At 39.5% G+C, this 23,779-nt stretch overlaps 1 protein-coding gene across 7 annotated transcripts in view; it reads left to right on the top strand.

The window, feature by feature from the left end:
• TNRC6C (trinucleotide repeat containing adaptor 6C) overlaps positions 1-23,779 on the top strand; it is a 156,986-nt gene that overhangs the window by 107,771 nt on the left and 25,436 nt on the right. For 5 of the 7 annotated variants that reach the window (XM_061616346.1, XM_061616340.1, XM_061616342.1 and 2 more), the window contains 11 exons: positions 4,250-4,459; positions 5,066-5,235; positions 6,845-6,925; positions 7,896-7,953; positions 8,243-8,388; positions 13,733-13,882; positions 17,384-17,530; positions 18,802-18,921; positions 20,555-20,638; positions 20,926-21,157; positions 22,123-22,290. In XM_061616346.1, coding sequence (XP_061472330.1) covers positions 4,250-4,459; positions 5,066-5,235; positions 6,845-6,925; positions 7,896-7,953; positions 8,243-8,388; positions 13,733-13,882; positions 17,384-17,530; positions 18,802-18,921; positions 20,555-20,638; positions 20,926-21,157; positions 22,123-22,290 — 1,566 coding nt within the window. The remainder of the gene's footprint in view (positions 1-4,249; positions 4,460-5,065; positions 5,236-6,844; positions 6,926-7,895; positions 7,954-8,242; positions 8,389-13,732; positions 13,883-17,383; positions 17,531-18,801; positions 18,922-20,554; positions 20,639-20,925; positions 21,158-22,122; positions 22,291-23,779) is intronic. The other 2 variants (XM_061616341.1, XM_061616343.1) reach the window with 2 other exon arrangements.

Genomic DNA, 23,779 nt, shown 5'->3' with positions numbered 1-23,779 from the left:
GGAACCACTGTCTATTATCTTTGCAAAATCGTGGAGGATGGGTGAAGTGCTGGATGACCGGAGAAGGGCTAATGTTGTCCCTATCTTCAAAAGAAGGAACCTGGGAATTACAGACCAGTCATCCTGACATCAATCCCTGGGAAAATTCTGAAGCAGATGAAGCAGAGTCTGTATGCACCTTGAAAACAAAGCAGTGATTACTAGAAGGCAACATGGATTTGCCAAGAACAAATCCTGCCAGACTAATCTTAACTCATTTTTTGATCAGGTAACCTCCCTGGTAGATTGTGGGAATAATATATCTCAGGTTCAGCAAAGCTTTTGACAAAGTGCCCCACGATACTGTGATTAGCAAGCTAGCTAAATGTGGGCTGTATAGAACAACTATCAGGTGGATCCACAGTTGACTACAGAATTGTACTCAGAGTGCTTATCAATTATTCCTTCTCAAACTGGGGGGAGTTAACGAGTGGGTACGGCAGGGCTCGATCCTGGGCCCAGTACTCTTCAATGTTTTTATTAATGACTTGGATGAGGAAATGCAGGGAGTGCTTATATTTGCAGATGATACAAAATTAGGAGGGATAGCTAATACCCTGGAAGATAGAAACAAAATTCCAAGGGATCTTGATAGGTTGGAGCATTAGGCTGAAACAAACAGAATAAAATTTAACAGGGATAAGTGCAAAATTCTACACCTAGGAAAAAGAAACCAAATGCACAGTTATAAGATGGGGGATACTTGGCTCAACAATATTACATGCAAGAAGGATTTTGGAATTGTTGATCATAAGCTGAACATGAGCCAACAGTATGATTGCAAAAAAGGGCAATGCTGTTTTAGGCTACATTAACAGAAGTATAGTTTCCATATTGCATGAAGTACTTCTATTAGGCACTAGTTAGGCCTCATCTTGAGTACTGTGTTGAGTTCTGGACACCGCACTTTAAGAAGGATGCAGACAAACTGGAACAGGTTCAGAGGAAGGCAACGAGGATGATCAAGGAACTAGAAACAAAGTCGTGTGAGGAGAGACTGAAAGAACTGGGCATATTAAGCCTTGGGAAGAGAAGACTGAGGGGAGATATGATAACACTCTTCAAGTACTTGAAAGGTTGTTACACAGATCTCTTCTTGATCATTCCACAGTGCAGGACACGGAGTAATGGGCTCAAGTTACAGGAAGCCAGATTTCAGCTGAACAGTAGGAAAAACTTTGTAACTGTTAGAGCAGTACAACAGTGAGACCAATTACCTAGAGGGATGGTGGGCTGTCCAACACTGGAGGCATTCAAGAGGCAACTGGACAGGCATCTGTTGGATATGCTTTAACTTGGATTCCTGAATTGAGCAGGGGATTGGACTCAGTAGCCTTATAGACTCCTTCCAACTCTACTATTTTATGATTCTGCCATCAACCATGGTATCCTCCTGGACTATCTGCAGGAGATTGGTGTCAGGGGCACTGTTCTGCAATGGTTCCAGCCTGATCTCAAGTGAAAGTTCTGGAAGATAGCATTGAATTAGGGTTTCTCAGCCCCGTGACTCTTGCTCTGTGGGGTGCCTCAGGACACTATATTTTCTCCAGTGCTATTTAACATCTATATGAAGCCATTGGGAGTGGTCATTAAGAGATGTGGAGCGAGGTGTAATCAGTACACTGTTGATACCCAACTCTATTTCTCTGATACATCTGAATCAAGAGTGCAGGCCCTGGAGTGATGTCCGGATGCAGCGGTGGGCTGGATGAAGGCTAATAAACTCAGTCTGAATCCTGGCAAGACAGAGGCTCTATGGATGAGTGGTTCCCAGGTCTGGGAAGAGAGACGGTTGCCTGCCCTGGATGGGGTAACACCCCCCATGAAGGAGCAGGCGAATAGCCGGGTGGGGGGGAGATGCTCCTAGATCCAGTTCTTTCATTGGAAGCACAGATGTCCTCTGTGGTGGACCACAGTTCTCTATGCATTGATAACCTCAAGCTTAGATTACTGCAGTGTCCTCTCTCTGGAGCTACCCTTGAGGTTGGTCTGAAGGCTGCAGCTAATGCAGAGGCTAGGGTGCTTGTGGGGGCAAGACACTACCACCATATAACACCTTGTCTGTGGGATTTTCCCTGGCTGCCAGACTGCTACCAAACCAAGTTCAAGAATTTGGTATTAGCAGATAAGACCGTATACAGTTGAGGACCAGGTTACTTGAGACACCACCTTATCCCTTATATATCCTTTGGATCGCTACATTCTGCAGGAGAACCTCTCCTTGAAGCCCTTAAAATATCAAAGTCTGGTCTGTAGTAACTCAGAGCAGGGCTTTCATGTGAATGCACTTGTTCTATGCAACAGCATCCCTGTTGAGATATGTTTGTCTTTACTTTCCAGAAACAACTGAAGATATTTTTGTCTTGACAGACTTTTCCATGTGTTTATTCTGTATTACTTTTCAAGGTGTTCTTAGTTGTCATTTTTGTACTGTTTTTAAAGCTATTTGTAATTGTTTTTATATAAATTGTCGTGAGAGTGATGCATAAATTAAATAAATAATTTATGCAAAATAATTTATGCAAGGTGATGCATAAATTAAATTAATAAACAAGCAATACCCTATGGTTAGTTAAAAACAGAAGCAAAAGCTTCTGATCTCCTGACAGGAAAAGCAGAAGGGAGGAGCTGACATGCTAAATCATACTTTAGCATTACATCTAAATGAGGCCATTGTAACATGGGTGCAGAGGACCATTTTATTACACATGCACATGAATGGTGTGGTGAAATTCTTCATGCCACTTGGCAGACAACTTGCACACTGTGATAAGTTATCACTTTGCAAATGGTGATCCATATCTACCCGTTATCAGGGTGAGTGGATAAATTTTGCAAGTTAAGCTGATTTCCATATTTATTTATCTTGTACAACCTTTTCTTTTGTTAGCCATAAAGATAGGAAAGGTAATGTGCTGAGTACTGAAACTATACTGCCTGATCTCAGAAAGCCGTATTTAGTCTACTTCTGAGATTCTGTATTTGTTTCCCTTCTATTTCCAAGTCCTTCTTCATAGCCATAAGGACCCTTTTTTGGTTACTTTAAGTGAAAATACAGAATGCTGAATTCTATGCTTGATTTCTTTTTTAAAAAGTCATCAATTTTGGTCACAATATGAGCAGCATGATCACAGAAATAAGAAACGCATACAGCCCTGATTATAGAGTGTCAGAGGCAACACATCAGAAGTGGCCATATTAAAAAATCAATAAATTCCTTCCATCCTCCCTGGACACAGGTAAGTAAGCTGTTCCATATGCTACAGAGAAAGCAAAAGAAAATCCCCAGTCCACTCAGTCCATCTCTTAGCTCCTGATAGGGAATTATATTGTTTCATTTATTTACAGTATTTATATGCTGCCCAGTGTTCTCTGGATGGCTTACAATAACAATAAGTAAAGGTTGGTGCAGTCTTTCCTATATATTTGTTTAGGTATTTACTACATGCCAATTGTGGCTTATATCTGATTTCAAGTTGTAAATGACTTTTCTCCTCATGTTTCCTCCTGCTCCCTCAAATAGACCATGTTGTCCTTGTAAACTACACAACATTTTGTCATTGTGATAGTCTGTTGCACTGGATCAAATCCAGGCATACTTAGCATGTGGTCAAATCATTATGTGGTTTCTGTACAACATTTGCTTTGGTTTTAGTTCCCTGATTTAATAACTGATTCATATCTGTTGTCAAAGCATGCATTGCTCCAAGGGTAGCCAAGGTGTTGCCAGATACTGTTGGAGTCAGTCTCCCATCAGCCTTAGCCAGCTTGTCCAACGACACCTGGAAAGCTCTGTGTTGGCTATCTCTTCATTACTCTCACGTGATGCTTCTTGCCATAATCAAATGCCATTTGCAGAGGGTGGGGGATGTTTGTGACTCAGTTATCCAAAGGAACTCATAGATACTATTTCTAATGAGACAGGCACCACTTTTTTATAACTAACATTTGCAAATACTGGGCATACAACATTTCAGAATTTTAGCAAGTGCTTCCTGCTGTGCACAGGAATTCTTGAATATTCTTTCTTGAGGAAGAAATGAAATTAGTCTGTCTTACACATCTAATTAAATCCTGTATTCACCAGTTGTTTCATGTTCAGAAGTTGTACATAGCTAATTATTTTTTAATTTTATTCAGAAATGTAGTCTCAAAAGTTAGCTTTATGTGACATTCCTTCTAATCATGGTTTTCCCATTTCTGATTTCAGCAGGCTGGGGAGAGATGCCTGCTATCCATGCAAAGCCTGAAGCTTCATGGGGAGAACCGTCCTCCCCTTCTGCTGCAGTTGATAATGGCACTTCAGCATGGGGGAAGCCTCCCAGCAGCGGTACAGGGTGGGGAGAGAACTCTGCTGAGTCAGCAGGGACATACGGAAGAGCAAACGCACCAGCTGCTGCCCCAGCACTGTGCAAACCAGGTAATGTGTGTGTGTGTTGATTTGTCTGGGCTGAAGTAGAGAAGACAAGCATGAAGAACGTCATCCTGTCATGTTTTCATAATCCCCTTTTAGTTTAAATGGATGTTCTGCTTGATCACTTGTACGACCAAAGCAAGGCCAACATCTAGAACTCAGGCTTTATTTTTATCACTTCAGGCATATGTTCTCCAACTATACATACTAGTAAAGTATAATACGGGTTTGGTATGTTTGCAGATATATTGATCCATATGTAATGCTAAGCCAAATTATGGCTTCGCGTGGCCTGAGCATGTGGGGTCCTGGAGGTGAGATTGCAGTATTTCTCCTGCTCTGGTTCTGCTACTGTTGTGAGCTGAGCCAAATCCAGCCTCAAGGTTTGTCTCACTCCAGACAATGGCTTGTCACACATGGTTTGTCTGGAATGAGGCACTAAGCCAAACCATGGCTTGGCTCACAGTGGTACAGCAGTAGCAGCATTGGAGGAGCAAAGTGGCCGCAACCTTTTCAGGAGCCCACATGTTCACTACGCAAACTGTACATGTGAAGTGAGCCATTGATTTTAAAGTACTGGAAGGCTAACTGAAACTTCCATTTTCCCCACAGCTTCTAAATCTTCTATGCAAGAAGGCTGGGGCGGTGGTGGAGATGAAGTAAATCTCAGTACAAGTCAGTGGGAAGATGAAGATGGAGATATGTGGAATAATACTGCTTCACAGGAGAGTAATTCCTCTTGTAGCTCCTGGGGGAATGCTCCAAAGAAAGGACTTCAAAAGGTAAGAACACACGCAAACATACTTGCCTGATTTTTTTGTTTTGTTTTGTTTTTTGCAGAATTGCAACATCCATACAAAGTCCTCCTTGTCAGGATTGAGTTCTAGCAATGATGGGGCTCTGAATATTACAGGTCATATTGCATGTCTGCTTGCTAACAGGAGCTTAAACTACTCAGTTTGGAGAGTGGGTTATTTCTCTGCAGACTAACAAATAAGATAGAAAGTAGTCATCTTTCTCAACAGATTATATGAGGTTTGTGTAAAATAAATATATTTTTAGAACCAGTTTTGATGTGAAAGAAAGTTTCTTTATAGTTCAGACATAAACAACTAAACATGGTTTACTGTCATATCCCAAAGCTCCAGCAAGCCTCAAGTTTACATGTTCCCTTTTCTTCTTTTGTGCATAAGTGGAGAAAGTAGGAAGCTTCCACTTTTGATTTTAAACTAACCAGAGTTTCCTTTTATGTCCAAACTCAGGGAACTCTGGTTAGTAGACTCTACTTAGTTAAAAGAAACCAGGATCAAACCATGGTTTCTGATCCTGACTTGTTCACTAGCTAGAATTTACCCCAACCAGTTCGAGTTTGGTTGTAAGGAGGAATTCAGGTTACTTTAAAACTGCAAGTGGATGTTTTCAGTTTTCTCCTCTGGTGTGAACTCTGCAGTGTTGCCCCACCTTTTGGTGAAATTATAAGTTGGGGTGGTAGCAACAGAAGTGGGAGTGATTCTGCAACCTGTACACACACACTCGTTTGGTGGGTGGGTGGGTTTGTTTTGTCTTCCTGGTATATTTGTGTTTTAATCTGTAAGTAGTGATTATGATTTATTATGTTAGTTATTTTAGGTTATATTAATGTTTAAGGTTTTTATTAAAAAATTGTATTGTCTTAAATGTGTAATTTGGTTCTTATGATATTTATTCATAATGTTAAGATGTTAATGTTTAAGATGGTTTCTTTTTTAAACATTTGTATTGTTTTAAATATGCAATTTGATTTAATTTTTTTCCCCAACACTCTAAACCGCTTAGTGTTTTTTTCCAAGTATGAAGTGGTATACTAATCAAACAAACAAACCAAAAGTTTGCCACAGCTCATGCATGTAACAATAAACCCGGCTAGCCAAAGTGGTGCCATCCAGATGTTGTTGGACTACAACTCCCATCATCCCTGACCATTGACCATGCTGATTGGGGCTGATGGTAATTGTAATCCCAGCAACATCTGGAAGGCACCACGTTGGCTGTCCTGGGTTTTGTGTTACATGCATGAGCTGTGTCAAACTTTGTTGTCTACTGCAACACTATGCCATGATTTAGTGTCATATCCAAGCCATCCCATATTCAGAGTGTTAGAACATACAAATGCGTTGGCTGTAAATATACCCTAAAGTAACATATAATATTTTTATGGAAAGCCTTTGTATAGTTTTGAACTCTATCTTTCCCTGCAATAAATATGAAAAATAATCAATTTCGGCTACAGTCCTATACACAGTTACCTAGAAGTAAGTACTACTGAATTAAGTTGGACTTACTTTGGAGTAGATATACATAGGATAGCGGCATTAAAAAGTTTTTTCCTTTTTCCCCTCTCAATTTTCCTAGGGCATGAAGACATCTAGTAAGCAGGATGAGGCCTGGATCATGAACCGTCTGATAAAACAGCTCACAGACATGGGCTTCCCAGTGAGTAACATTTTATTTCGTTTTTTATTTTTAGCCTGCCCTTCACCATATGGTTCTAGGCCAGAAATAGTCATGTGCTAGTATTTCTTCTGGCTTTGGCTCCACAGTATTAAGTAGTGATGAGAAACCTGTAGCCCTCCGAACATTGTTGGACTCCAGCTCCCAGCCAGCTTTCTAACTGCATATAAATATTATTATGTCTGCCTTCCTACCACATTGTTAGCCATTTTGATTTTTCCTAAACTTCTGTGGTTGCCTATTGGCAAATGTTAGTGCATTCGTTAATCAGTAGCAAGGAACTTGTACATCATTATTGTAGGCAAACAAACACAAATCCCCTTACCAGGGCTAAGGACCCCCGCTCATCATGATAAGAGAGCTCCTGCCCTGAACTTGAGAGGGAGGGCAGTATCTGTTGTGGAGCTTTGGAGCCAGTTGAGTGAAAAGGCAGCATTAAAGCTCAAATAGCTTCGGTACATAGGTTGGTTTGCCTGTCGGTGGAAGTATGTGAATGCAAGTACAAAAGAAATCAAAACAATGTACCAAACAGAACTCAAAGATAAGACACAAATAAATCTCAAAATAGTATACAAAATAAAAATCAAAGTACAAAATAATAATAATCAAATAAAATCACTTTAAAATAACATTACATTAGTAAATCAGTAACACAAAATCCCAACCAATCAGTTCGTACAATGAATGTTGGCAAAAGTGTAAAAACACAGAAGCAACGTCAGCATGTCAAGTTACGATCTCTTAACAGTAGTTGATCTAAGGTGCTCACAATCATGGGTCCTAGAAAATCCTGTTGGCTCCAAATTTTACTATATATATATATATTACTGACTTGATTGCAAAATTGCACATTTGAACCAGTTGAATAGCTTGAAACCAGTTTGAAAGCCTTAAGTGTGTCTGCCCCTCTGTTTGTACAGTTGTTATTCAATCTCCTTTATCATTTTTGCAGAGAGAGCCAGCAGAAGAGGCCTTGAAGAGTAACAGTATGAATCTAGATCAGGCCATGAGTAAGTATTTTTGTAACTGATATAGACATCTGTGAGGGTTGATCTATTACAATGAAATCAGCATCACATTTCCCAACAGCATTTTATCAAAGGATCGGGTTAGTTGTGAATTTTCAAAAGTGCCAATCTTAATGCTTTGAAAGACAAAACTCATTTTAAATTTTAGTGTATGAAGTGTAGTAATATCCGTGGTAGTGTAGTAATAATTGTATCAATACGGCCATCATCTTGATTTTCAGAAGTTTCTCTAATTTTCTTTGACATCATATTGTGTTTTTACTGTTTGCAGGTGCTCTGCTGGAAAAGAAGGTGGAAATGGACAAGCGTGGAATGGGAGTGGCTGACTACAATGGAATGGTCACCAAACCCCTTGGCTGCCGCCCACCACCGATCTCCAAAGAGTCTTCCATGGACCGCCCCACCTTCCTTGACAAGGTAGATACAGCATCCTGGAAGTACAGAGAGATAGTGGGAAGAAATGCTAAAAGTTAGGTTAACCTAGAGCGTGCAGACAAGGCACATAAATGTACTGCTTTGCCTCATGGGTTTATTCCCTTTACTTACTGGTAAAAAAGAGCATAGTTACTGCCTTGGAGATTGAGATGATCAGTTTCACCTACTGATGTAGACATTTGGCATTGACATCATATCCCAAGGGACTTGTTTCTAGCTGTTCTTTTACAGCAAGTATGGGGGACCTGTGCCCTCCAGATGTTGTTGGACTATATCTCCCATCATCCCTGACCACTGGCCATACAACATCTGGAGAGCCACAAGTTTCCCATCCGTGCTATAGGGTAGGAACCTGCCTTTTTGTTTGTTACTCTGTAAAATATCATGTACATTGATGGTGCCATATAAACAATAAACACTGAGCTGAGCCACCCTGCTGCAATAGAAATATATGAAATCTCAAAAATTCATTTAGCTGTCTTGTCCTTTGGAGTTGCCAAGTAATAGACACCAGAAATAGATTAACTTTCCTGAATACATAAAGTAATAGGAAACCTCAGCCACTTCATGGAGCTCCTCTTACAGGATTGCCTTAGATCAGGAGTGGGGAAGTTTGGCTGTGCTTGCTAGGGCTGATGGGAGTTGTAGTTCAGTAACATCTGGAGGGCCAACGGTTCCCCACCCCTGCCTTAGATCATCTAATATTTCCACCACATCCGAAATCCCATCCCTAACCATGGCAATTTGTAATGCTCCAGAGGAACAAAAATCAAGTAAGAACACTTGCTAATCTCAGAAGGCTTTAATTGAGACATCAGGCTAAATTGATCATCATATGCATCCCCAATTTTATTTCTAAAATTACTAATTGCTTAGCAAGTTCCTATGTTTTGTTTACAAAAAGACCAGTTTTTCTGCAGACAGTTTATAATTCTAGGTAAAGTACTACACTTTTTTATTATGTTTTAAGGTGGTAAACACAACAAATGAATACCATGTGTTGGATCCAGACTTGCCCCTTGGTGAACAGAAGGGTCCATTCATTCATAGAAGGAACTGTAATCCAATGGAAGCTTCCCACTGGAGGAAGGGAGTTGATGTAGTGATTTTCACCAATTTTCTGCTACAGGCACCCCCAATGCCACCTCCCACGTTATTTCAGAGGATTCCCCAGTCCTCTGGAGCAGCTTTTCAGAGGCTGCAGGAGAAAGGAGGAATTTGTGAAAAGCACTGCCCTGCCCCCTTCCTTTAGCACAAGAAGAACTCTGCTGAGTACAGGTTTGGGTTCCCGACCAGTGTAGACTAGTGCCATAGTACAATGAACAATATTAGAAGTTGACCGGGGGGGGGGGTAAAGCTCATTTGAGTAAGTAATATATGCTGTTGATTTTCTCTTTGAGCCTTAAGATTCCTAGAGCTCCTTTTCCATTAGTATAGGATGCTTTCAGGAAGCATAACTTTCAAAAATAATTATTATTTGGCATTAACACAAAAGATGTAGATTTCCATTGTAACTAAATACATTCCTTGAAAGCTCTGCTGTGGACCATACTATAGAGAGTGGTTCACAGTGATACCTTTCAGCCTACTTCTCAGTAGTGTTTCTAAGCTCTAAGAAAAACCCTCTTTCACCCATTCTGAGGAATTATTTTCTTTTTCTTTCCAGCTTTGTCCAGGCCAAACTAATTTGACAGCAATTGGCCTTTTTTGTGGGGAGGACATTTTAGTGGGTCCAAAATGTCTTCTATAATCAGAGTATATAGTTTGTGTAGCTATTTCATAGATAAACGGCATGAGTTATATTTCTCCAGTTTGGGGACAAATTTGTGAACCACGTCTACTCTTATTGGGAGTTACCAAAAACTATATGAAAAGGTCAGGTGGGCATCACCACTGAACTCTTCATGAAAAGGAATGGCTGCCCTTCATATTAGTTTCCCACAACAGAATCCTTTCTGAAAATGGAACATTTCAATCCCAGGTCACTTCAGTTAACTTTCTACATTCAACATGTATTTAACAATAAGAATTTTGAATGCCAGCATTTACTTCAGTATTTTCTAAAAATACTGGAATTGTGTGATCAGGTTTGAAGCTTGTGTGTGAGCTTCTCAAGAGCATTTCACTATATATTGTATGTGAATAAAAGCCATAGTTTACATAGCAGACCAATCCCAAGTAGAAGGAATGTAGGACACTGAAAAGTATTCCTACTTAAGAGGCAGGAGAGGATACCAAACAGCTCATGATCTGGAGAAAAGAAATCCTTGAACCTGTTACTGTCATGCAAACTGTAGTTTGTGGAGCATGACGGATATTCTTGCAGAATGTTAAACACGTTGAGCTGAAAGACCTTGGGGATATGATTAGAAAATGTTGGTGTCCTCCCTCAGTGCTTTCCAGCACTAAACAAGTATCACTTTTGTTGATGATAAAGAAACTTCTCCTAGGCCTCTACAAGGAATTGCTGAAAAACTCATTATTTAGCACATGACAGATCTTTTATGTTTGATTGGCATGGAACAATATTTCACCCTTTTTAAGAACTGTTAATAATCTTCTGAGGGAATGGGTGGGAAAATGATGCAAATTAGCTGCAAATTGCCACTCTGGGCTCCTGCTGGGAGTAAGGGTGGGATATAAATTTAATAAATAAAAATTTTGCTTTTAGCAAGTTAACAAAGAGCATACATACACTCCTGAAGCTATAATTGTTTGCAAAGTATACAGCAAAATTGGGATTTATTCCATATGACTTCAGGCTTTAACTTGTAGAATATTTGATTGCTGAAGGGGGAATATTCAAGCAACAGAGAATAATCTGGCTCCATAAGAGGCAGTACCCTGCTTCAGGTTGTGATGCTAGACCGGTGGGGATGGAAGAAACATGCTTTTTTATTACTATCATTCTTCCTGACAGGCACTGTAGCTGTAGAAGCCCCCTTTTCCATTTCTGTATGTATTGCTCCACAGCACACACACTAGGCCAGTTCAGATGTATATAACTAAATTATATGTCTGGATTGGCTTGCTGAAATGGAAAGGTTTTCAGCAAGCATCTAAAACAATATGGTGAGGGTGCATGTCTAATATTACTAGGCATTGAATGAAGATGAACAATGAGGAAGGGAAGGAACAGGTAGCACCAGGTCCCACATACAATATTTATTTATTTAGATCATTTATATACCACTTGACATTTTTAGGGAAAAAAATGTACATAAACAAGGTGTGCACTCCCCCTCTTTTGCACACAAGAGGAGGTGTTTGAAAGTGTCCAGTTTTGATTTCAAGCTAATCAGAGTTCCCCATTATGTCCAAACTCTGAGAACTTTGGTTAGTTTAAACTGTAGTTAGTTCAGACAAGCCAGGGTCTACCTGTGGTTTATGATCCTGGCTAATTTGCTAAGTAGAATTCATGCTAACCATACGTTCCCTGAACTTGGGTATAATAAGGAATTATGGTTAGTTTAAAGCTGGAATTGCACGTTCTGAGCTCTGATACATGCCAGAGGGGATGCATCATGGCTCATGAATGTCACTCTAAATCATGGTTTAGCTTACGTCCAGATTGGCCCATTGTGTTTATCCTGTACCAGAGACACTAGCTGTACACAGCAAAATGTTTTTGGTGAAGAGGGAAATAGATGGTGCTATTCCTTAGAGCCACAATTCCCAAAGCAGAAGCTGGCCTGCTAGGCAAACTTTGATGGGCTGATGAGACTTCTTCCCAAACCCCTTCCATCTAAGGCTTCAATTTTGAGATTTTCCTCTTGATAGTTTGGGTTATTTCACATGTAATGTTTCCAGTCTTCCAAACCATGGTTCAGAGGATTGGAAATGAGCCTTATGCAAACTCCTTGCTCTTCACCTTTCACATGGCAGTTCCCTCCCTCCCAGTTTCCGACAAATCAGTTAGTCATGTCATCCATATCAGCAAATCAGAGAGCCTTCGGGCTTAGGGCGGTATATAAATTAAATTAAATAAATAAAGTGTGGTTTGTGATTGGCCTTCAAACTAGGATGGGAACCAGCTTCAAATTGTGATTTCCAATCATAATTTGGAGAACGTGCACAAACCAGCTTGATAGCACAGATGTAATGGCTTGTGTAGATCAGGAACTAATTTACCCTGAGCATACGAGGGAGGGAGTGAAGAGGCAATCTTGTTTCTTGGGGGATCAGAAATGGTATATCTGAATCCACCAATTCATGGGACGTTCTTGCTCCAGATTCTTAGAAGAAATTTGGAGGTGGGAATGGTGGGGAAATATAATTATGATTTGTTTTTTCTTTAGAGAATCCTGCTATGACAAAGCTGGAGAATTGGGCACTAAAATTAAGCCCACATATTCATGTAAAGTTCTACTCATATCAGTGAGACTTGTATGCATATAAGCAGGTATACGCTTGGGGCTGCGGTTGACAATGCAGAGTTCTTTGAAGAACATGGCATTTAGACTAGGACACTCTCAACATAGCAGCCCCCTTGTCTTCTTCCTCATCTCTCAAATTGATAACTGATTTTTAAAATAAATTAAGTGTTATGCACCTGCATTAAATAGCAGATGTTTGTTTACAAACTGATTACTATGCTAATGTTTAAAAATAGTGTCATGTCTGTCAAGTACCTAACAGTAGATGGTACAGAAGATTAATGGAATGTTTTCTGAACAGCTGATTTGCAATTTAGAGCAGTATCTAAAATAGGAATTGTTGATTATGCATATTGCCAAAGAATCATTAAAGAAAGCTTATTGAGACCTTTGTAATTTTTAACTTTCCATAAGTCGTAAGTCTGTTTCCAGTCTGCCTTATGGCAGTGCTCCAAAAATGCAGTCAAGGCTTTAGGTTTTCAGAAAAATTGAGTTTCCTTTTGCCCTTCCCCTCTTTTTATTTTGTAATCTGAGAGAAAAGAGAGGAAATAAAGTGGGCATGGAAGTAATGATTGGACAACAATCTGTCTTGTTTAGGTGTTCTTACACTTGAGGCAAGTGATTGGCTGCCATGTAACATTCCTATTGTAAAGTGTTACAGGAAGCATCACTTCTTGTACTTGCCATTTTTCATATTTCAGAATGACTGTTCAGTTATAGATTTACAAAATGCAAAGTGAAAAGTAAAGATAAACAGTATCTTAATTCTGTTTCTCTTTTTCTTCTCCCTTCCACCCCATACTTTTCATTATATATTCTTCATGCCTTTTTGAACAATATTTTTGAACTTTTATTCATCCATGTTCCACTTATATTTCCATGGGAAACTGTTCTGTGCACTGTCTGTATCTGGACACTGCACACAGCTCACCCTTTCTTTTTTCAATCAGGATGGCGGCCTAGTGGAAGAGCCCACTACTTCACCATTTTTGCCTTCACCAAGCCTGAAGCTCCCCCTTTCAAACAGTGCACTCCCTAATCAGACCCTGGGTGGGATTGCCTCAGGGCTGGGCATGCAAAACTTGAATTCTTCTAGACAGGTAAGGTACCTTTGAGTGACAATTATTTGAATGTCAGCACTTTTGCTTTTACTAGTCAGCAAAATATTTGTTTGGCTTTTGTTTTCATTTTAGATCTCCTTTTTCTCAAATGTAAAGAAATGAATGTGAAGTCAAAACCCAACTTGTCATCTCAGCATTTTTCAAAGCACAGTTGTTTACTGCATGTCAAGATTGCCAAAGGTCCTTAGCTGTGATCCTTGCTCTTGCTTCCCTATATTTCCTCCAGAGTTTTTGTTGTTGGTTCCTTTTCTCCTCTGCTGTTATCCCACAACATCCCTGAACATTGACACTCCTTCCCATCCTCATGCAGATCATGCTTCTCTCAACTTGTAGCTCCTTCCCTTCTTTTGTCCTGCCTCCTAGCCTTTTCTGCTCATAATCACTCAAGGGTTTCCCTGTATCAGGGCATTTATATTACTCTTCCAGTACCCAAAGCTTTCTTAGTTGCAGTATGTGCTTATTAACTGGGACTAGACCAGTTATCATTTTTGAACTGTCCAATTTGCCCTTTTGGTGTTGCTACCAAGTCTATGTAACAGAGCCAGTTTCCAGCACTAGAGAAACCAAATGTTTCCCCTTTTACCAGTGCTACAATATAGTGGCGATCCTGAACTGTGAAGCATATGCACAAAATAATTTACTTTTGATCTAGTTAGGCATTTTTAATCTCTTAGAGTTAGACTATCACAATCACATGGTACCTAAAGAGATTAGGCATTATCGCTGTCTCACATGGTGGTTGTGATAATATAAAGACGTAACCCTCTCTCCCATATACACTGACCTGAGATCTTTCGAGGAAGGGTAGGATAAAATTCAAAGTGTTGATTTTGACCTTTCAAGTTCTAAAGATCTGAGACCAGGCTACCAAAATAAATATCTTTCCCCATATGAATCTTAACAAACAGTGAGATCCATGTTAGAGGGCCTGTTTCATGTTTCGCTTGCTGTTGGAGGTGTGCCAGGCAGGCACAACAGGCAGGATCTTCTATGTTGTGGTGCAGAGAGTCTTTGAAATACATTGTTATGGAAGAGGCATTTGGCTTCATCTTTACTGACTATCAGGCAGGCTTTGGGGACAATTTCAATAGGCTCCTTTTTAGTGATACGCTATAATTTGCAATACAGTGCTGTCTCACTTTGGTGCCTCCCTGGGCTCACTTTGGGAGGAAGGGAGGGATATAGTTGTTGTTGTTGTTGTTGATAATGAATAATAATAATAATAATAATAATAATAATAATAATAATAATAATAATAATAATAATAATAATAATAATAAAAAAAAAAAAAAAAGTTAACCACTCTGTTTATCCTTGGAAGGAGGAGCAGGGTGGAAATGTTTTAAAATGAATAAATGAATGCATAGCTGTGAAACGTAGGAGGAATAGCTTCTAAGATTATAACACTTATTAAGAACCTCAGAAAAGCCCTGCTGAATAAAACCAAAGGCCTATCTAGTCCAGTATCCTGTTCCTCAAGTGGCCAAGCAGGTGCCTATGGGAAGCCCACAAGCAAAACAGAAATGCATTAGCACTCTTCTGCTTGTGTATTCAGAGGTATGCTTTTTCTGATACTAGAGATAATATATAGCTGTTGATAATGTTATGTTTCATGAAATTGTCTAATTACCTTCTAAAGCTATCAAGTTTGCATCCATTTCTACATCTTATGGTAGCAAATTCCATAGTGTAACTAAGTGCTGTGTAAAGAAATGCTTCCTTTTGTTCATCTTCGATCTGCCACCATTCAGCTTCATTGGATTGTGCTGGGTTCTAGTGCTATCAGACTCTCCAATTTCTTCACACCATACATAATTTTATAGACATCTGTTTATCCCCTGTCCCCCACTTATGCACCTTTTTTGTAAGCTAAAAAGCCCCACATGTTGTAACTGTTTCCCATAACTGACAACCAGGAAATACAGGGTTTTTAAAAAAAAAGTAAAAGAGGTAGAAGGAGAAACTGGAAGGTTGACTAAAACATGTTAGAACAACAATAATTTGTTTTGACTTTGGCCACATTTAGACATCACACTTTACCATAGTTTAGCAGGGCACAAATGAGCTGCAGTGAGCCTAGGGGTCACATCCTCCCCTGTCCTCTGACATGGCTATGAAGAAGAGCAAGCTATGGTTTATCATGATGTCCGAATAAAGCATTTGAGTTCCCAAACTCCAGCTACTTATAAAAAGGAAATGTTCCTATCTACATTTTAATGACATACATTCTACATATGCAACATACTTTTTTAAAACTAAAACTAGAGGGCAAAGTCTACATGTCTAGGACGAAAGTCATTATCTAGCTAAAAAGTTAATTCACATAAATGTGGATTATTGTTTCATTTTGATGGTGAGATATAAACCTGTTTTACATATGCAATCACCTTTTAAGGATCTGTCTTAGATACCCTATCTCTCAATTGGCTGCATGGCATTTGGTAGTAATTTCTACAGTTGCAGCAGGTTCAATAATGTTCAATAAGAATGTTAACTGGAGCATGGCACAGGGAGCATATTACCCCTGTGCTTTATCAACTCCACTGGCTCCCAATTTGTTTCTGGGCCCAATTCAAAGTTCTTGTTCTGACCTTTAAAGCCCTAAACGGCCTTGGACCAATGTACCTGAGGGACCGCTTACGCCCATATGTACCTTCCCGGGATTTAAGATCATCTGCCTCTGGTCTCCTCTGCGTGCCTGGAGTGAAAGATGTTAGATTGACAGGCACACGGGAGAGAGCTTTTTCAGCTGTGGCTCCCAAGCTTTGGAATACTCTACCCAAGAAGTTTGCTCTGCTCCCTCCCTGTTGGTTTTCCGGAGACTTCTGAAAACGATCTTGTTCCGGAGAGCCTTTGGGAGGGACTGAAGGTAGAGCCTGACACTGATTTTATGCCTTCTGCATTAAATTTTACCTTTGTAGTCCCTTTAGTACCAATCCCTATGTGTGTGTGTGTGTGTGTGTGTGTGTGTGTGTAAAGTATTTTATGTGTTAATTGTATTTTATGTATTTTAATTTATTTTAATGTTTTTGTGATTTTACTGTTTACAATTTTATTATGTACATGTTTGATTTTATTTTTGTAAGCCGCCCCAAGTGCCCTATTATAGGGTAGAAGGGCGGGATAGAAATATTTTAAATAAATAAATAAAATAATATCATAGCATGCCCGCTTCTGGGAGCATTTGCTATGGCCTGGTTGAAATAGGTGCAGTTTTGTACACACAAGCATCTTTCAAAAGGCTCCAAACATATGGTGGATGTGATTGGCTGCATGTGTAATTTAGATCAGTTAATGTATTTGTACAGTACAACTGACATGTGTACAGTGATACATGTCTACTGATGTTTCAAGAAACAGATGCTAATCCGCATGAGAGTTCCATTGTTTCCTAGTGTCTTGAGTTATGGGACTAGTCTACAGTGACTGTCACAAACTGAAATTATGCATCTTAAATATTCTAACCTTGTCATCCCGCAGATACCGAGTGGCAATCTGGGTATGTTTGGCAATAGCGGAGCAGCACAAGCCAGGACCATGCAACAGCCGCAGCAACCGCCAGTGCAACCTCTTAACTCATCCCAGCCTAGTCTTCGTGCTCAAGTGCCTCAGTTTCTCTCCCCTCAGGTTAGATTGAGCTCTGTAGGACTAGTGATAACCAGGGGTACTAAATTCCAGGTGTCACTAACAACTAGCACCTTTTAAAAAGGGCCTAATGATTGGCACCTGGGTTACTGATGAGGTCAGAATTAGGGATAGGATTCGCTGCCTAATTCCAATCTGTTTGTATTCCAGTAGTCCGTCATTCAATTCCAATCTGACTTTTTTTTGTTCCCACTTGCTTTTGTACTTGCTGATTCGATCCACTGTTGTTGTTTTGGTGGCAAAAAAAAAAATGTAATTTTTAACATAAATGCTTATGTAAATCCATGGAAATTAATGGATAATAGTAATTGTAATTGCAAAGATTATTACATAAAATCAGGATGAAAAATTGGGGGAGAGGAAAGCTGTGCCGATTACAGCTGCGGCCTGCTGCAAAAAATAAGTGCCGGTCCAAAAAGACAGTTGACTGTCGGATTCAGTCAAAATTCAGTACTAAGTCTGATTTAGTGGATATTCTCCCCCATCCCTAGTCAGAATTCAGGCTTTGCCTCCTAGCTGATTCCTCAGTTTTGCAAAACAGTTGCATGTGATGGTCATTTCTATGCCACAACTAATGCATATTGAGTGAAACATTTAAACTGAAAGAAATCCACTAAATTTTAAGAAGTTATTTACACCTAGAGATGGTTTATAGTGCCAATTGGAACAATGAAGACATAAAATACTGACAAAATCAAGCGTCTGCAATATGTTTCTATGACAAGCACCATGTATACAGAAATATCACAGAGCTTTTAAGTTGGCATATTGTGGGAAAGCTTATTAGTAACTTGCAATATTTAATAGGATACAAAATAATTGCGTGCACAAAATGACTTCCTCAAGCACAACAAAACTTCCCCTTCCTCTCCTCTGCCTGTGTGCCCTGCAGATCTGCTCTTGGGGTTCCCCCAATCCTCTGGAGCAGATATGAGGGGTGCGTGAGAGGAGAAGGAAAGTGTTGTGCCACTTGCAAGGTATTCTGCATGTGCAGTGATTTAGTTGGATACAAGTATTTATATTTTATGTGAGATTTAGAAAACATGAGCACGTCTGAAAATGTAGATTTATTTTGCTGTGATTATGTAGTGCTTACTTAAACTTTCTATACATAGCTTTAACAAAAAATTCAGCTGATAGCTCACAAGGCACTTCCTTTGGAGTAGTCTTATTTAAACTCTGTGGGGAACATAGCACTGTAACTAATGGAACTGTCGTATTGGATTTTCTCCTCTTACGTTCTTTTTCTCAAGGTTCAAGCACAGCTTTTGCAGTTCGCAGCAAAAAACATTGGTCTCAATCCTGCACTATTAACCTCGCCAATTAATCCTCAGCATATGACGATGTTGAACCAGCTCTATCAGCTGCAGCTGGTGAGTTAAAAGCCACAATGAGAAAGTGATAAATCCAGACTGAAAATCTTGCAATTAGAGCTATATGGGTTGTCTTCTTCACTTCAGAAATAACTAGACCTAATTCTGATAATGAATGTATGTATCAACCTGAATCTTGAAAAGTTATCTGACACTTTCAATACAGTAAAGACTCAAATTTGTGCTGATGATCAATCAGATTTTTTTCTACTCTTAACTTTTGAGACACATATATAGGACTGTAACCTCAAAATCAGCCTCTAGTACCAACAGTATTTCTCAGATTCCTCTGAGTTTGTTTTTTCTACTAAAACTGACCTTCTGCACGAGTTCTTTCATCAGTAGATGTATTTGAGCATTATTCCCATTCATTTGTGCAATCTGTCATGCCCATAATAAGCTGGTATTTTCATTGGAAATCTTTTGAAGTTACTTCAGATTGTACCTTTTTTATTTGATACAGAGAATAAAAACTAAGTCTCATTATTCCACATGTTAAGATACTAGTGTGGAATTCAGAGTAACCTGTTGCAAGAACTGTGCTTTAGTTTGGAGAAAACTACCCCATGTCGTGAACATAGAGCTTTTTGTTTGTCTTTCAGTTTTGTGAGCACATAGGAGTAAGGCTCTGTACAGACAGAACACATAACTATGGCCTAAATATCTTAAATATGGTTAAGCACTAGCCAGGGACTGGATGCAAAACTGTGGTTTGAACCATAAGTATAGGCAGTTTGAGGCAGGCAACAAGCACTAGTATCTCTTTATATGTGTGCTCCAGGGGTAGGGCTTAGTTTGACAAGCTTAAGGGTTGCCAATCTTTTTGGGCCAGTAGGCACACTGGGAATTTTGAGCGAGTGCCATGGTTGTTGGTCATGGAGGTGTAGCATAATACAAAGTGATTGCTGTGGAGGCATGACATAATGGCTACTACATCTAAAAGATTAGAAAGAGACAGGACCACAGAATGGTGCAGGAATCCCCACCCCTCCCCATCAATGAGAGAGAAAGCATCTACATCCTCCTCCACTGCACTTGCTCACAGAGAGCAGCTCATTGCACCCCTCCTCTGTTCCGATCAGATGAGAGGATGGACATCTAGAGCTAATGAAACCCAATTAAATATGGCCATGTTTAAGGGGCTGTGGATTTTTTAGGGGATATTGGAGACTTTTTGCAGGTATCGTAGGAGGTAACTAGCGGCACATTGGCAGGTGCCATGTTGACAACCTCTGAACCATACTTTTCCTGTTAGTTTGAGTTCTTAACCAGAACTAAGAACAGGATTAGTATGAACCATGATTAAGTGTTATGTCTACCTGGGTTCTTGTGGTTAGTTACCACATATGCTCCCAACTCTCCCTTTGCATCTCTGAGCTTACATTTTCTTGAACAATTATATTCAGTTGATGATGCTTTTTCTCATGTTTTTCCTCATCACAATTTTAATAGCTTTAATTGCCACGAATTGTTTGCACTCTTTGATTGAACTGACTTCTGTTTCTGGGTCTACTCATTGCAAGAAGAAATTATTTGGAACATGCATTTGTTTCATACTCTATTTAATGCAGTTTTGAGAGTGTTGGGCTTCTTCACACCATGACCTTAGACTTCCCTTATTTCCAACTTGCAGGCTTACCAACGTTTACAAATCCAGCAGCAGATGTTACAGGCTCAGCGTAATGTTTCCGGACCCATTAGACAACAGGAGCAGCAAGTAGGTTTAACTTGTTGACTCGGTTCCAGATGTGCAGTCTCTAAAGAATCTAGCATGTTGCATGAAAAAGGTTATTCATGAAGTAAACCTACTGTGTTGCATGCTTTTATGCAGGTATAAATCACTAACACGGCTGACACACTTCTGCTTCTCTGGGTGTATCTGGGACGTGTCTAATTTTTAATCCATTGAGTTCATTGTCTGCTGGGTGGTTTAAGATAAAATGTCAGGAGCCTTTGTTCCATCCAGTATTCATTGATGTATTTTTATTTTTTCCTTGTTGCCAGGTTGCACGTACAATCAATAACATGCAGCAGCAGATCCAGCAGCACCAGCGCCAGCTGGCCCAGGCCCTGCTTATGAAGCAGCAGCCACCCCCTCCACATCTATCTTTGCACCCCTCTGCAGGCAAATCAGCCATGGATAACTTTTCACCCCATCCCCAGGCTCCTGGCCTATCTGACCTGCAGACCAAAGAGCAACAGTCTTCGCCGAACACCTTTGCTCCTTACCCCCTTGGTATATGCAATTTATTTAAGGGCACTACTTAGAAGGATGCAAATAATGAATACATACAGTGGTTTTATTTCTTCCCTCCCCCTTTTTAAAATATTATAACCGTGTTGCTTACTGTTTTTACCCTGTTATGAACAGCTGACTACTTAAAATGAAAATCACCTAACCATTTCCCATACATGGCAGCCAGTGAAGGCAGTTCCTCAACTTAAAAAAATCACATGATGACATTTCAAATAAAAATGCTGTAAGAAGTTGAGTAGGTAACATCTGTCTCAGACCTGTTCTCAAAGTAGCTGTTGTTCACTAGGGTTTTTTTCTGTCTTAGAATAAGGTTCAGAGAGAGAGAAAGTCTGTGGCACTCATAGAACCCCTGTGTTAGATGCCTTGAAAGAAAAAAATGAATGAATCATAGACCTTCTAAAATAAGTAATGTAATGGCAAGCACGGTCCTGCTATTAACTGCAGTTTTTAAGCATTGGCAGGAGAGTCATCAATGAACTTGTCTGTCTAAGAAATCATGCCCAATAAGCTTGATTTCTCTTCTTGGAAATAGCTCTAGCCCAATTTCAGCAAACACTGACTTGCTCATAGAGTTGAACATTCCTTCCATTTGGCAGGCTGGGACAGAGGGTACTGGAACCTTCCGCCATGCAGCTGCTAAACTCTCATGCCTCTGACTCCTGGTGCCTCTGGGAAGCACTCCCAACCACATCACACATTATGTTTTCCTGGTGCCAGAAATGACAACAGGAACAAAAGATGTTGCTTATTAGTTTAGGTGGTTGCAAAGTATTTGATTTTCTCTCCCAGTTTACTGCTTGTACCCTTGTTCACTGCTTTAACCTATGATTGCATTACCTATAGGAGTAAAAAGATCAGCTTGTGACTTTAGCTTCAAGTAAAGTGTGATTAAATAACAAGTAGGTAATTAATGGGGTCTTAACAGCCTGCTTACTTCCTCTTAGCTGGACTGAACCCAAACATGAATGTAAACAGCATGGACATTCCTGGTGGTTTGTCAGTAAAGGACACATCTCAGTCCCAATCTCGCCTTCCTCAGTGGACACATCCCAACTCAATGGATAATCTCTCCAGTGCTGCTTCTACACTTGACCAGAATCCTAGCAAGCACGGTATGTGTATCACTCCCAACTGCAAGCGGCTACCTTTTTGCAGGTGTTCTTTTTGCCACGCAGGTTAGCAGTGGCATCGCAGAGTACTTTTCAGAGTATTAAATTTGTATGTGGAAATGACCAACATCAGAATATTAAACTAAAATGTGTACTGAGAAGAATGTTGTTAAATGTAGACAGTATTCTTGTAAATATCTTCTAGTTAATTGTTGATATTTAAGATACATCATGTTAAGTTACTAGGAAATCATCTTGCAGCTTATATAAAAAACAATTGCTTTCAAATACAGATTTTTTAAAATATTCTTTTTTTAGCTTGGAAAAAATCATTAATATATCTGAGAGATATACAGATATATTTTATACCAATGCCATTAGCCCTGGATATTGAATTCCAAGTATTCCCATTTCAATTACAAAAAAATACCACTCATTATTTTATTGATTGTTTTTAAAACATGGTCACAATAAATCTTGCAATAAATGGCCCAGAAACGAGAAGGGAAAACTAGCTTGAAAATTGCAGAACTTCCAGCACCTCGGCTTTTGAGTTCCTTAGACTACAGTCCATGCCCATTTACTTGGAAATAAGCCCATGGAACCCAATTAGACTTAACCTCCAAACAGACATGCATAGAATGCACTGTTAGAAAATGAAATTGCAGATGCATTATATTTTTCTAGTGATTCCTTAGATCTTATTAATATTCTGAGATGTTAAAAGAAGTTGGCATTTTTTTCACTTAAATGACAACTCCCAAATAAATACATCCCAAAGAGAGCACAGAATATCTACCAACTGTGCTTGGCATCCGTCACATTAATATAAATCCAATGCAGACTACGTCAACTGTGTATAGAGCAAAAGTGGTTAAGTATGGCCCTCAGGGTCATTATACATTTCAGCCCATTACTAAAATGACTGTATTTTACCCTCCTGCTCACAGGGGTGTATTTTATCACCCTATTTATTTGATCTATATGCGGAACATGTCATACGGAAAGCAGGATTGGACCAAGATGAAGCAGGTGTGAAAACTGGAGGGAGAAATATCAATAATTTAAGATATGTAGACGATACCATACTACTAGCAGAAACCAGTAATTATTTGAAGTGAATGCTGATGAAAGTTAGAGAGGAAAGCACAAAAGCAGGACTACAGCTGAACGTCAAAAAAACTAAAGTAATGACAACAGAAGATTTATGTAACTTTAAAGTTGACAACTAGGACATTGAACTTGTCAAGGATTATCAATACCTCGGCACAGTCATTAACCAAAATGGAGACAATAGTCAAGAAATCAGAAGAAGGCTAGGACTGGGGAGGGCAGCTGTGAGAGAACTAGAAAAGGTCCTCAAATGCAAAGATGTATCACTGAACACTAAAGTCACGATCATTCAGACCATGGTATTCCCAATCTCTGTGTATGGATGTGAAAGTTGGACGGTGAAAAAAACAGATAAGAGAAGAATCAACTCATTTGAAAT

The sequence above is a fragment of the Rhineura floridana genome, chromosome 3 (assembly GCF_030035675.1).
Source record: "Rhineura floridana isolate rRhiFlo1 chromosome 3, rRhiFlo1.hap2, whole genome shotgun sequence".
NCBI classification, from domain to species: domain Eukaryota; kingdom Metazoa; phylum Chordata; class Lepidosauria; order Squamata; family Rhineuridae; genus Rhineura; species Rhineura floridana.
This window is presented reverse-complemented; position numbering and strand designations above follow the sequence as displayed.